The 15,649-nt window shown below is 42.0% G+C and overlaps 1 protein-coding gene across 12 annotated transcripts; it reads right to left on the bottom strand.

Moving 5' to 3' along the window:
• Positions 1–278: 278 nt before the first annotated feature.
• On the bottom strand, positions 279–15,301 carry LOC139173938 (serine protease harobin-like). 12 transcript variants are annotated; one of them, XR_011560270.1, is made up of 9 exons: positions 15,222–15,286; positions 11,324–11,386; positions 9,818–9,883; positions 9,077–9,142; positions 7,019–7,169; positions 4,680–4,939; positions 4,323–4,462; positions 909–1,450; positions 279–660 (listed from the first exon to the last, which is right to left on the bottom strand). XR_011560270.1 is itself a non-coding variant. In XM_070763895.1 (8 exons), the coding sequence occupies exons 1-8, from the start codon at positions 15,271–15,273 to the stop codon at positions 1,268–1,270; spliced, it is 981 nt and encodes a 326-aa protein (XP_070619996.1). In that variant the 5' UTR covers positions 15,274–15,301; the 3' UTR covers positions 279–1,267. The 12 variants fall into 12 exon arrangements, 6 of the variants coding, with proteins under 6 accessions (XP_070619996.1, XP_070619995.1, XP_070620000.1 ...); XR_011560269.1 differs by having other exon boundaries at positions 15,180–15,283; XR_011560273.1 differs by lacking the exon at positions 9,818–9,883.
• Positions 15,302–15,649: the final 348 nt, after the last annotated feature.

Here is a 15,649-nt window from a genome sequence, read left to right as displayed (position 1 = left end):
CAAAAAAAAATAGCACACTTCCCAATAAGCCTCTGACGTTGGATAGTCCTTGAATCATCTGAAAGGTTAAAACAACAAAGTCTCAAAACCCACAACCTAAATGTTCGTGTAAAATGTTCATCACCATTGTTCATAATTTTTGTTTCTTCAGTTTCCCACTCTATCCTATCCATATACTACCTAGGTTAGATCTTTTTCAGGTTTTAAGCCTAGTTGACCTTATGCTGCTATTCCTTTACTAAGAGTGTCAAAGTCAAAGGATCAGAAAACAAGTGAGAGAGGATTTATATATTTTTTACTACAGTTGATACATGAGAATTTACATGAAAACAACATTCTGAAAAGATTCTACATTCTGTTGTTGGGAAGTGAGGGTTATTCTGGGATCCTTTTTAGACAACAATGGGACTCTGGTATACAGTGGTACCTCTACTTAAGAAATTAATTCGTTTCGTGACCAGGTTCTTAAGTAGAAAAGTTCGTAAGTAGAAGCAATTTTTCCCATGGGAATCAATGCAAAAGCAAACTGCGTGCAAACCCATTAGGAAAGAAAGAAAAGCTCGGAATTTGGGTGGGAAGAGGAGGAGGACAGTTGCTGGCGAAGGAAGAAGGTGAGGGGAATAAAAAAAAATCCAAAACTTTTAAGGTTTAAGCATGTGCCTCCCATACACCCGGTGTGAGGCTGCCTCCCATACACTGCGCCAGAGAGAGAAACCCAGGGGGGATGGCAGGGAACTGACCGGGCCTTCGTGCCGCTCTCATTTCCTGGGAAATTTTTCCGGGCTCGGGTTCTTAAGTAGAGGCAAAAAAATATTGAACACCCGGTTCTTATCTAGAAAAGTTCTTAAGTAGTGGCGAGATACCATTGTATACGGATATACTCATGACTCCATATGTGCGTATTGTACATTGATGATGTTACCTAGCTGGGTAATGAAATGTCTGAGAGAAAATGAACATCAAGGACCCCATTGTACCAGAAAATGGACAGAAATTGAAAGATGTTCAGAGGTTAAGATATTTGGAACGGTCCATTTTAGAGTCAGAATGTTTTGCTTCACCCTAAAACAGGCCTCCATTTTACTCAGATTATTTATACTGACATTTAACAGACTATGATCCCCACAGCACGCTTTTGAGTATTTCTTACTCCAAGGGCAGCCTCATTGAGTCTAAAAAATGCTTACTGCCTGGAATATTTTTCAAAGTAGTTGAATACGGTTGGGGGTATAGAAGAGATGTATTAATCATCTCCTTTTTATCTTTTTCAAATGTTTTCCCCGGGGCAAACCACATTTGCATTTCCTGCAATAATGCCCTGGATCCAGTCCATATAATCAAAGACCTTGGTGTAGATGCCAGGCTCAAGAACTTGGGCACAAGGATAGCGCCCCCAAGAGACAATGCCCTGGATTTCTCCACCACAGATGAGGGGTCCCCCAGAATCACCCTGTTGAGAAAAATCAAACATGGAACATTACTATCTATGAGTGAAGTGGAGCAAACAGTTATCTTCCATCGTCCATTCCCATATAGCCCCAAATGTTTCAGTTTGTTGTTCCCCAATCCAGGATCCTTATACAATTTAACCCCTAGAGCAGTGATGGCGAACCTATGACGTGAATGTCACAGGTGGCACAAGGAGCCATATCTGCTGGCACGCGAGCCATTGCCCTAGCTCAGCTCCAATGTGCATGTGTGCAGGCTAGCTGATTTTTGGCTTGCACAAAAGCAGGCGTTTTTGGTTTCCAGAGAGCTTCCAGGGGGTGGGGGAGGGCATTTTTACCCTCCCCCAGCTCCACGGAAGCCTGGGGAGGGCCAAACACGAGCCTACTGGGCCCACCAGAAGTCAGGAAACAGGTAATTTCTGGTCTCCAGAAGACTTCCAGGGGGGGGGGTGTCGAAGCTGTTTTTGCCCTCCACAGGCACTGAATTATGGGTGTGGGCACTCGCGAATGTGCAATAGTGCACACCAGGGCCGCCAATAGGCCAGTATTACTGCTACTGGCGTCGGGCCCGGCCAAATTGCAAAAGGGGGGGGGCAGTTTTGGCCCGCCACTGTGTGCCGGCGCCCGCAGCAGTCATTGTGCCCAGCACCGTTCCCTGTAGACTGCGCACGCCTGCACCAGCGCACCCCAAAACACCCCCCCGTGCACCCTTTTCCAAGGGCGTGCACGAAGCTGCCCCCGCCCCCCCTGCGCCTCTAGCCGCCTCGCGCCCCTGGCTACTCGCCGCTGTCCCCCACCCGCCCGATCCGCCTCTTTCTCCTCCGCTTCCCATCTTGGAGCGCGGCTCCTCCCGTAGCGGGAACGCCCACCCCGCTGCTCTTGCAGTCCCTTCGCCGAGAGCGCTTTTGTCCCAGGCTCTCAGCGAGGGGGCTGCAGGAGAGGTGGGGCAGGCGTTCTCACAGCGGGGGCCGGCGAAGGTTTTTCTTTCTTTGAATGTTCTGGGCCGACTGGCAGGGGGATGGGGAGAGCGCGCGCCAGTCCGCGCGCCCGACATTGAAAATCACTTTCGACAGCCTCTGGAGAACAAGAGAGAGTGAGAGCGACAGAGCAAGATAGAGAGAAAGTGAGAAAGAGAGAGAGAGAAAGGGAGGAGAGAAAGATAGCAAGAGAGAACGAGAGAGATAGAGTGAGAGAAAGAAAACAGAGAAAGCAAGAGAGAAAGAAAACAAGAGAGGGAAAGTGAGAAAAAGAGAGCAAGGGGGGAGAGATAGAGAAAGAGAGAAAGAAAGAAAGATGAGAGGAAGGAAGAGAGAGAGGAAGAAAGAAAGATAGAGAAAGAAAGAAAGAAAGATGAGAGGAAGGAAGAGTGAGAGGAAGAAAGAGAGAGGAGTGGAAGGAAGAGAGAGAAATGATAGAAAAAGGGAGAAAAAAAGAAATGAGAAAATGATTGGGGCAGAGAATGACAGGAAAGAGAGAGAAACAGAGGGAAGTGACTCTTGTTTTAAAGCATATGGTAAAAGCACTTAAATAATAACAGAAAAAACCCCCAGCCCTCACCTGTATTTATTAATAGTTTTGCTGGTTGTTTTAGTTTTAATAGTAATGGATTTTGGTTTTTTTTTAATTATTAATTTCTTTTAATAAAAAAGAAGGGATTTATTTATTTATTTATTTATTTCTATTTATTTATTTATTTCCGCCCAGTCCCAAGTTTTTCTTTATTTCCAGATTGCATTTCTTCTTGGTGAGGTTCCGCCCATTGCTTCTTGTACTACCTTCAGGTGGCATGGAGAATAAATAGATGCCATCTGCTCTGTGGCAGCCCTTTAAGGATTGGGAAACTACTATTATATTCCCCCTCAGTTTTCTATTTGTTGAGCTAAACATACTCGTTCTCTTAGCCCTTGTTCATAGGATTTAGCCTCTAGGCCAGGAGTGTCAAACTCAATTTCATTGAGGGCCAAATCAGGGCTGTGTTTGACCTCAGAGGGCCAGGGGAGGGCTTGCCCAGGATGTGTGGCCTTAGTGGCACAGGATTTGGGGGGCAGTAGTTTTTAAATGGTGGGGGGGGGCAGACACTTAGGCTGTATGGGGCCCCAAAATTCCTGATGGCCCTGGTGCACACCCATACTCTTTCGGCATCCGAGGGAAAAAAAGGTTCGCCATCCCTGCTCTAGACTTTCCACCACCACCATCATCAATAGTATTGGGAAGTCCAGACACCCTATGAGGTACTACAAGATGCCTTCAAGGCTGGATCTCTTATCATGGCTTCTCTTATCATCGTTTCTTTAGGAGTGTGTCTTAGAACAGTATTTTTCAACCAGTGTGGCGTGAGACATGGTCAGGTGTGCCGCGAAGCTCAGAGAGAGAAAGAAAACGAGAGAAAGAAAGAGAGAGAAAGAAAGAAAGAAAGAAAGAGCAAGAGGGAGAGAAAGCAAGCAAGCAAGAGAGAGAAAGAGAACAAGAGAGACAGAAAGAAAGCAAGAGAGACAGAAAGAAAGCAAGAGAGACAGAAAGCAAGAGAGAAAGAACGAGAGAAAGAAAGCAAGAGAGAGAAAGAAAGGAGAGAGAGAAAGAGGGAGGGAAGGTGGGAGAGAAAGACATAGAGGGAGGTAGGGAGGGAGAAAGCAAAAAAGAGGAAAGAAGGAAGAGAGAAAGAAATGGATGGAGAGAGAGAAAAAAGAGGAAGGGAGAGAAAGAGGGATGGAGAGAGAAACAGAGCGAAAGGGAGGAAGAGAGAGAGAGGAATTTTTTGTCCAAACTTTTTTTAGCCGCCCCCCCCCCCATGTGCCCCATGGTTTTGTAAATGTAAAAAATGTGCCACGGCTCAAAAAAGGTTGAAAACCACTGCCTTAGAAGGTATCATCTTACCTTACATGAATCTTTGCCTCCTTCCAGTTTTCCTGCACACAATATGTTGCTGTTCTCTGCCAAAACTGGGTAAGCTGCTTGACACACCTCGTTATCGAGTATATCAATGTCAACAGAATGAGGGACTTCGGGATAAGTCACTGAAAAAATGAAAAATAAGTCAAGGTTACAGAGTTCCATCTTTCACAATTCACTTCCTGGATACATAGAGCTATAATTCCCATTGTGTTACGTATGGCTGTATGTAGCACGGATTTACATAACCGCCACTGACTGGCTAATCTACTAGCGGGAGAAATAAATTGCTGTCAGTGGCCGGTTAGGCTACACTGATGCCTATAAGATTGACAGCCCTACCTTCAGGAGATGTGATTGTGCCCCAGCCCGTAACACGGCAACTGGAGCCCACACTGGGAGGGTTGGAGGGCAAGCTGATAGGTGCAATGTGTTCACTTTTGATAACCGAACTGTTCAGCCTGATCAACATGATGTCCTGGTTAAATTGGGTGCATTTCTTGGTACTGAGACAACACAACTTCTCCTTCGGGACTCTTATCTGCTCATCCTCATAGTGTGCATGTATGTTATGCACACCAAGTCTTATCTGGATATTCTCCCTACAAGAAAAACAACAGAAAGTTAAGGAGTCCATGTGATTGTGGTATTGATGTTATGATTTTATATTGTGTGCAACCTCTCTCAACCCAACCTGTCTCAAAGGATGGTGGGACAGATAAAAGGTGAACACAAGATCTGGATGAGGCCCACTTTGCTTTTCTTCTTTTTTGGGGGGCAAAGAATTTTTTATTTTTTGACTCCAAACACATATGCAAATTTACGTACCATCAATCCTAAATTACATTACACTAATTCATTTTTTAAAATTTGGTATTCATTGTTCTGCCGGGCTCTCTGATAGGAGCCTCCCAAAAATTCAAGGGTACAAATTTCAGACACACACACGTTTGAAAATTCAAAACAATGTTCTTTATCACAAAAGTCAAAATAAACTAAGCACTCTTTTTGTATTGCAAAGAGCACTCTTCCCAAAACAACCAGGTAGTCTGTACAATGTCCCTTAAGCAGTCATTAAGTACTTAGCCAGCAGCTGTGGAGAAACTTCACACCCCTTCTTCTTCCAAGGAAGGGAGATACACACACACTGCTCTGCTTTAGTTTCAAAGGCGTGAAAAAGCAACAAAGTCCAGCACACAAGATTCCTAACAAAACTGCGAACAGATATTCTTCCACAATGGCCAAACCCACATGCTGCTATTTATAGCAGCAGCCCTATTTACTGGAGCCCCACCCAAACACAGGTGGCCTCCCTTATTTCCTGTAATATATTCTTACTTGGTCTCTTCTACACATAATTCTGCGCTTGCGTGGGTCCAAAATGTCATCATCTGAAGCTATAGAAGATAAGGAAGATTGACTGCCTGGGCTGTGTGCCAAGCCCTCCTCTGCCGAGTCACTCCCACCTTCTTCTTCGTCCGAGGAAACTAAACTCTGAACTGATTCTGTCGGCAATAACACAGGCCTGTGACATGCTGAATTTTCCCCTGCATCCACCTCCCCATTCCCTGGGGCAGGAGCTGGGCCAGAGCCAACCACAACAATTCATAATCCATCAAGTGCTGCCTCCTTTACATTTGGCATCTGGACAAAAAATAATTACTCAAAATTCTTATATGCATTTTAAAATAAATGTGCTTCAGACGGTAAAGAGTACCTGGTTTATTCGCTTTGGTTTAGCAATAACATTGTCTCCAAGCCGCTACTAAGTATATAGGCGCGAACCGCGAACAAGGCTTGGTTTCCTGTATTTATACTTTTTTTCCACACCCAAGGCTGGGTTGATAGTTAAACAATTCTCCCGCTCAAACGGATCAACCAATCAACTTCAAGCATTTAAATTCAAACTATTTACATTCAACTATTTACATAGTCTACGGAGAGGGGTGGCATACAAATCTAATAAATAATAATAATAATAATAATAATAATAATAATAATAATAATAATAATCCATTTAAAAAGCTATTGCTCTTACTTTGAGAAAAGGGAGAAAATCCCATCATGTTTTTATCTTTTATGTTTTTAAAAAATATATATTTTCTTATTTCAAACTCCCAGAATCAGGCAGCATATGGTTAATATATTCCGCTAGGTTGCAGTCAGGACTGAATTTGGCATTTTTAGCCACCTATTGAATTCTTCCTAAGGACCTGGCGTAGGTAGATGTTGTACTTCGATTGTATTAAAGGGATTGTCACAGGATTTAAGCTGTTCCAAGTAGAATAGAATAGAATTTTATTGGCCAAGTGTGATTGGACACACAAGGAATTTGTCTTGGTGCAGATGTTGTGGTACAACACTTAATGATTGTCATAGGGGCCAAAGTAAAGATGCCTTTTGCAATTGACTGTGGTGATTTTGTCAATGCTGGTGACGTTCCAGATATTGTTGTGCTTGTTGTTATTGCATCCCAGAAAAAAAGGAAAGCTATCAATACTTTGGGGAACAAGAAGCATTGCTCGAGATATGATTGTGAGACGCAGTAGCAGCAGTAGCAGCAGTAACACTCACTCAAAATGCACAGAGGAGTCACGAGAAACTAGCAGGAACATTATAAAAAGTTCTGGCTATCTAACCACGATCTCCCTCAACCCTCCCACATTTTGTAATGCCCTCACCTGTTGCAGTGTGCAGCGGTGAGCACCCATTCGTAGTTAATCAAGGTCCCAGAGCAGAAAAATCCTTTAGAGTTGTACAAGTATACAAGGAAAGGATGTTCTCTTTCAGAAGATTCAAAACCATCCATCACTGCAACACTAGGGTTCCCTCCTATAAAGGAAGCGAGAAAGTTCACTACTTGGCTGTGGAGTAGATCGGAATTGCTTTTATCGCTGGTGTCTCTATCAGTACACATAAATTCAACACAGAAATAGCTTGTTGCAAAGGCGACTGCCTGTGAAGATTCCTGGATTGGGATGAAAGGCGAAAACGGACCCAGTATGCTCCATCCAGTAATGGGCAGCCAAAATTTTTACTGCCACACCATGGGTGTGGCTTATTTCGTGGGTGTGGCTTGATGGTCATGTGACTGGGTAGGAGTGGCTTGCCGGCCATGTGACCAGGTGGGAGTGGCTTGAACGATCATCATCGTTCAACTGAACTGTTAAGTCTTCGACTTACAACGTCACCAGTGTCGCTCTCTGTTGTGAGCATTTCCGGTGCTCTCCTTCCTGGGTCACTCCCTGCCTCAGGCTGGGTAGCTGGAGAACAGGTGCCAATCAGCTGTTGAGAAAAGAGGGGGGAGGAAATAGCCCCCCTGCAACTCCTGCCGGTGCTGGTCTCCCTGCTGTTTTCCGAGGAGGAGGAGGATGGGAGGGTGGGTGGGATGGTCAGCTGGAGCTGGCCACACAGCTTAATTTATGTTGTGAGACACCCCAAGTCATTGGAGCCATGTGACCAGGTGGGCGTGGCTGGACAATCATGTGACCGGGGGTGGCTTAAAGGTCATGTGACTGAATGGGAGTGGCTTACCGACCAATATAAATTTTCAAATAGGTGCTTGGACTCTTTTTCAGTTGATTAAGTCACATTATTTATTTGAATACCTCCTAACAGGACAAAGGATAGACAGCATTATTTGTTGAGGAGCTCAGTGACATTTTAAGGTTTTGCACTGAACCCACAAGGTTCACTATGATAACAGACTAGGCAAGTAGCTCAATTTTCTTCAACTGCTATAAAACGTCAGTACTGGATAATGATTAAATGAGCCGGGGTGGCGCATCAGGTAGAGTGCTGTACTGCAGGCCACTGAATCCGACTTGTAGATCTGAAGGTCAGCGGTTCAAATCTCATCACTGGCTCAAGGTTGACTCAGCCTTCCATCCTTCCGAGGTGGGTAAAATGAGGACCCAGATTGTGGGGGAAATAGCCTAGCTCTGTTAAAAAAGTGCTATTGCTAACATGTTGTAAGCCGCCCTGAGTCTAAGGAGAAGGGCGGCATAAAAATTGAATAAATAAATAAATTAATTAAAATGATTAAAGCGTTTGTGGGTAAAAACATATTTAATTATTTCCTATTTTAAAAGTAATTAAGGATCATACTAAGTTACTAGAGAAGGAAGGACAATTAAAAAAACTAATAAGTATTCAATAAATATTGCATAAACTTACTACGTCCACTGCGTCCCCCTCCTCCCCATGCTCTTGATTCCTTAACTCGTGTTGTTTGCATGGGAAGAAATGAAAAAGCTGTCACAATTGCTGGAGGCAGAGGCCTGAGAGGCACCAGCAAAGCAACTAGTCCCTCTGCTCAGCTCTAGGGGCCTCCTGCACCATCCAAATAATCCCCCCACCCCAATAATAAGGCCAAGCCCATATTTGGGGGGGGTTCAAAAGAAAATAAGACCCTGTCTTATTTTGGGGAAAACACAGGTTGTGTGCGTGTGTGTATAACAATAGTACCTATACACCACTTCTTAGTGCATTATATACCTCTCTAAATGATTTACAGACTGAGCATATGGCCCATAACAATCTGGGTCCTCATTTCACCCATCTCAGAAGGATGGAAATCTGAGTCATACCAGATCCTGATGGGATTCAAACTGCCAAATTGCAGGCAATTGGTATCCTGGAGTACTGCATTGTAACCACTGCTCTTTAGATTAAACTAAACCTAAATAAATCACAGGGTGATATAATTCAAGCTGTATGAATGGAATTAGGAGCTATACCTTCGGCAGAGTTGTTTACTGTCAGATTACCCCCGATCCTTCTTTGGAATCCATCATAGCCAGACTCTACATCAGATGAACAAAGGTGACATATGAAACCACAACAGCAACAACCATTTAGACCAACGTTCTCAAGAAGATTGCTGGAGACAGAGGCCTGAGAGGCACCAGCAAAGCAACTAATTGGTGGTCTGGCACAAGTCCCCCTCCCTCCTGCACCATCAAAATAATACACCCACCCCAATATAAAGGCGAGTACAAGGGCAGTAGAGTGCCTTCCGTCCCCTGTCCTATTGCTCTCCTATATCTCCTATTCCTTTCTTCTATTCCTATATCTCTTCTTCTATTCTTCACTAAAACTCTCATTGTGTATTGGACAAAAATAAATAAATAAAAATAAATATAAATGTATATTTTGGGGGCGGGGAAACACAGTGTTTATGTGTGTGTATAACAATAGTACTTAGACTTATACACCACTTCTTAGTGGTTTATATACCTCTATAATTGAATTACAGACTGAGCATATTGCCCATAACAATCTGGGTCCTCATTTCACCCATCTCGGAGGGATGGAAATCTGAGTCATACCAGATCCTGATGGGATTCAAACTGCCAAATTGCAGGCAATTGGTATCCTGGAGTACTGCATTGTAACCACTGCTCTTTAGATTAAACTAAACCTAAATAAATCACAGGGTGATATAATTCAAGCTGTATGAATGGAATTAGGAGCTATACCTTCGGCAGAGTTGTTTACTGTCAGGTTACCCCCGATCCTTCTGTGGAATCCATCATAGCCAGACTCTACATCAGATGAACAAAGGTGACATATGAAACCACGACAACAACAACCATTTAGACCAACGTTCTCAAGAAGATTGCTGGAGACAGAGGCCTGAGAGGCACCAGCAAAGCAACTAATTGGTGGTCTGGCACAAGTCCCCCTCCCTCCTGCACCATCAAAATAATACACCCACCTCAATAATAAGACGAGTACAAATGCACTAAAGTGCCTTCCGTCCTATTGCTCTCCTATATCTCCTATTCCTTTCTTCTATTCCTATATCTCTTCTTCTATTCTTTCATTGATACGTTCTATTACTATATCTTCTTTTCTGTTCTTTCATAGATATACAGTATTTTACTATGAGTATCTCCTCTATAACCTTCATCATGTATTTTACTATGTGAATATATATATATATTTTACAACAGCACGAAGCTTGGAAACTTCAGCCTGATGATGGTGGATGTGATTTCACCGAAACGTCGCATAAACATGCAAAATATTACACAGGGCAAAACCCGAACTCAGAACAATATATATATATATATATATATATATATATATATATATATATATATATATATATATGTCACATGTTTAAGCTGAATAGGAAAATTAAGGGAGACTAGGATAGATCTATTTCGGCCTTATTTTGGCCTCATCAGCTAGCCATACCCACTGGGACTTGAACCTGCAACCTTTGCTTTGTAAGGCAGAGAATTATCCTCTAGGCTACAGTATCCAGTCCCTTCAGCTCTGTACCAGGGAAGGGTTACATTTTGTGTCGAATCACCCTGGTATATTGAAGGAACATCACAGCTCCTTTTTTGCCTCTCAGCCCAACCCAGGGTCATTTCCAAGGCAATTTTATTGATAGCCGACAATTCTATCTGTATGTGTCACATGTTTAAGCTGAATTTGAAAATTAAGGGAGACTAGGATAGATCTATTTCGGCCTTATTTTGGCCTCATCAGCTAGCCATACCCACTGGGACTTGAATATATATATATACCCACTAAAACTCTCATTGTGTATTGGACAAAAATAAATAAATAAAAATAAAAATAAATATATATATTTTTTGGGGGGGGGGGATGTTAAAAGAAAATACCGTATGACCCTGTCTTATTTTGGGGAAAACACAGTGTTTATGTGTGTGTATAACAATAGTACTTAGACTTATACACCACTTCTTAGTGGTTTATATACCTCTCTAATTGAATTACAGACTGAGCATATTGCCCATAACAACCTGGGTCCTCATTTCACCCATCTCAGAAGGTTGGAAATCTGAGTCATACCAGATCCTGATGGGATTCAAACTGCCAAATTGCAGGCAATTGGTATCCTGGAGTACAGCATTGCAACCACTGCTCTTTAGACTAAACTAAACCTAAATAAATCACAGGACAATATAATTCAAGGTGTATGAGTGGAATTAGGAGCTACAGTATACCTTCGGCAGAGTTGTTTACTGTCAGGTTACCCCTGATCCTTCGGAATTCATCATAGCCAGACTCTACATCAAATGAACAAATGTGACATATCAGGCAACAACAACCACAACCATTTAGACCAGTGTTCTCATTATTTAAAGCAGCGTCTTGCTGCTTGAGCTATAGAAGCTACTTAGAGCACCTTATAAACATCAATATCAATGAGCTGATTGTACTTTGAGCCAATTATATCGGTGTTTCTCAATCTTGGCAAGACGTATGGACTTCAATTCCCAGAATTCCCCAGCCAGCATGGCGAACTCTGGAAATCAAATTCCACACACCATTAAACTGCTGTAGACCATAATCTGTAAGTTTTAACAAGCAAAATTGGGGACAGATGTGTTGAGTCCTTTTCACACAGTTTCCCTGCACAATGGGGAACTGGGTATTATTTATTTATTCATTTATTGGATTTATATGCCGCCCCTCTCCGAGGATTCAGGGCGGCTTACGACATATAAAAAATAACAATAAAATACAATACGCTAAATCCGATTAATTAAACTAAATAAACTAAAATCGTTAACTATATTAAAAAATCAATCATGTCCATTCAAACAACAACCATACATAACATTCGTTGGCCAGGGGGTTAGGGTCTAATTGCCCCAAGCTTGGGGGCACAGAGGAGTCTTTAGATTCTTACAGAAGGTGAGACAGGTAAGGGCAGTACGAATCTCTGGGGGCAGCTGATTCTATATGGCCGGGGCCCCCACAGAGAAGGCCCTGCCAGGCGACATTGTCTAGTTCAGTGTTTCCCAAGCCTGGCAACTTGAAGATATCTGGACTTCAACTCCCAGAATTCCCCAGCCAGCATTCGCTGGCTGGGGAATTCTGGGAGTTGAAGTCCAAATATCTTCAAGTTGCCAAGATTGGGAAACACTGGTCTAGCTGACGGGACCTGGAGAAGGCTGACTCTGTGGGACCTAACCGGTCGCTGGGAGTCAATATAGTTCTTGACTTAAAACAGTTCATTTAGTGACTGTCCAAAGTTACAACGGCAATGATAAAAGTGACGTGACAGTTTTTCACATGATAATTGCAGCATCCCCACCGTCATGTGAAAACAACTCAGGTGCTTAGCATCTGACTCATATTTATGATGGTCGCAGTGTCCCTGGGTCAAGTGATGCCTTCTCATAAGCGAAGTCAATGGGGAAGCCAGATTCACTTTACAACGGGGTTACTAACTTAATTCTAGTGATTCACTTAATAGGTGTAGCGAGGAAGGTCATAAAAAGGAACATAGAAACATAGAAAACTGACGGCAGAAAAAGACCTCAGGGTCCATCTAGTCTGCCCTTATACTATTTCCTGTATTTTATCTTACAATGGATATATGTTTATCCCAGGCATGTTTAAATTCAGTTACTGTGGATTTACCAACCACGTCTGCTGGAAGTTTGTTCCAAGGATCTACTACTCTTTCAGTGAAATAATATTTTCTCACGTTGCTTTTCATCTTTCGCCCCAACTAACTTCAGATTGTGTCCCCTTGTTCTTGTGTTCGCTTTCCTATTAAAAACACTTCCCTCCTAAACCTTATTGAACCCTTTAACATATTTAAATGTTTCGATCATGTCCCCTCTTTTCCTTCTGTCCTCCAGACTATACAGATTGAGTTCATGAAGTCTTTCCTGATACGTTTTATGCTTAAGACCTTCCACCATTCTTGTAGCCCATCTTTGGACCCATTCAATTTTGTCAATATCTTTTTGTAGGTGAGGTCTCCAGAACTGAACACAGTATTCCAAATGTGATCTCACCAGCGCTCTATATAAGGGGATCACAATCTCCCTCTTCCTGCTTGTTATACCTCTAGCTATGCAGCCAAGCATCCTACTTGCTTTTCCTACTGCCCGACCACACTGCTCACCCATTTTGAGACTGTCAGAAATCACTACCCCTAAATCCTTCTCTTCTGAAGTTTTTGCTAACAGAGAACTGCCAATGCAATATTCAGATTTTCAATACTATTCTTTATGCTGTATGTCCAATTATGCTGCAAACAGGTTAAATAGCAAGGTTCTGTCATTCTGGCTGAATCTGGTCTTATTATAAGCAGTGGCATATGTTACTTCACTTCTCCACTGCTCAGTAATTTAATGGCATCATTACTGGCCAGATTATGCTAATCAGTTGAACTAAGAAGAATAGTTCCGATTAGCTTCTAAAAAGTATAGGCATTTTTTATTATTTTTATTTATTCATTTGTCCAATACACAAATACATAGGAAGAGAATAGACATGAAGTAATATATAGAGAGATAAATGTAAAAATAGAGGAGAAGATATATGAAAGGAAGAAAATATATATGATATATGAGATAAAGGAAAGACAATTGGACAGGGGACGAAAGGCACACTAGTGCACTTATGTATGCCCCTTTGGTCTGGAGTCTGAGCTTGCTGAAATGCATTGCTAAGCAGAATATTATTTTTAGGTGCCCTCCTGGTATGGGGAACGGGTCAGAAGGAGAGAAAGCAAGGAAAAAGATTGATGAAAAATGAAATGTAATCTATGTACTATATGGATTGGAAGTTGATACCATTCGGATTTAGTTCACTAAAACCAGTTTGAGCCAACACTGATGGCAGTAAAATCCCTACTTCCAAGTTTTGATATTCGTTTCAGAAGCAACGGTCTAGAAGTTGCACGCTGTATATTGCAGCAAATCTAACAGAATGGGAGTTAGGTTAAATCCAACAGATTTATTTTACCAGTTGGGGAAAAAAAAGCAATGGTCATTTCATGCACTATTTTAAAAGACTATCCTAAGACTAAAAATCCTTCCCCGACTTTTTTCTCAATGAATCTTATATTAAAATGTTAACCTCCTCTTTTGCCAGATAAATGGAAACACGAAAGGAAATTGACTATACTTGGGATTATACATGTTTAATTGGTTAGTATTGCTGATATGAATCAAAGGTATCAATTCATGTTATCACTTCACATACAGCAATGGTCTTCTCCATTTGTATCAACCTTCTTAGAAACATAGAAACATAGAAGTCTGACGGCAGAAAAAGACCTCATGGTCCATCTAGTCTGCCCTTATACTATTTTCCAGGGGAAGAGCCTTCTCTGTGGCGGCCCCGACCCTTTGGAACCAACTCCCCCCGGATATCAGAGTTGCCCCCACCCTCCTAGACTTTCGCAAGCTCCTTAAAACCCACCTCTGTCATCAGGCATGGGGGAATTGATACTTTCTTTCCCCCTAGGCTTATAAAATTTATGCATGGTATGCTTGTATGTATGATTGATTTTTAAATTGGGGTTTTAAATTAACTTAAATATTAGATTTGTTTGCATTGTATTATTATTGCTGTGAGCCGCCCCGAGTCTGCGGAGAGGAGTGGCATACAAATCTGATTAATAAATAATAAATAAATAAATAATGGATATATGCTTATCCCAGGCATGTTTAAATTCAGTTACTGTGGGTTTATCTACCACGTCTGCTGGAAGTTTGTTCCAAGGATCTACTACTCTTTCAGTAAAATAATATTTTCTCATGTTGCTTCTGATCTTTCCCCCAACTAACTTCAGATTGTGCCCCCTTGTTCTTGTGTTCACTTTCCTATTAAAAACAATTCCCTCCTGGACCTTATTTAACCCTTTAACATATTTAAATGTTTTGATCATGTCCCCCCTTTTCCTTCTGTCCTCCAGACTATACAGATTGAGTTAATTAAGCCTTTGTATATCTTCTTCTCCCACTGTCTATCTGTGACCTGCTTGTATATCTACAGTTAAAAAACTTATGCACGTTTACTCATCTAACTGGAGGTTTAAACCAAAAAAGATACCTAAAGCTCCGTCCACTTTTGCTCCATTGTCCAGGCTCTTACCATAAGAAAGCTGTAGGATCAGAAGACTTGCTATCACTCTGATCAGTGCCATAGCTCCCACTCTGTGTGGCAAACTGTTTGCTTGGACTTTAGAAACTTGGCCAGGATACACAGTTCAAAATATTTAATTAAGAACATTCTTCTCTTTCACTCTGAGGCCGAGGTACAGATGTGGAAAAAAGAAATCTAGGTTCTTTCCCTTATGTGACCTGGCTCTATATAATTTATTTATTTATTTTTATTTATTTATTGGATTTGTATGCCGCCCCTCTCCGTGGACTCGGGGCGGCTAACAACAGTGATAAAAACAGCATGTGACAATCCAATACTAAAACAACTAAAAACCCTTATTTATAAAACCAAACATACATACAAACATACCAAGCGTAAATTGTACAGGCCTAGGGAGAAAGAATATCTCAGTTCCC

The sequence above is a fragment of the Erythrolamprus reginae genome, chromosome 11 (assembly GCF_031021105.1).
Source record: "Erythrolamprus reginae isolate rEryReg1 chromosome 11, rEryReg1.hap1, whole genome shotgun sequence".
Lineage (NCBI taxonomy): Eukaryota > Metazoa > Chordata > Lepidosauria > Squamata > Dipsadidae > Erythrolamprus > Erythrolamprus reginae.
The sequence above is the reverse complement of the archived record's forward strand: the minus strand, read 5'-3'. Positions and strand labels throughout refer to the sequence as shown.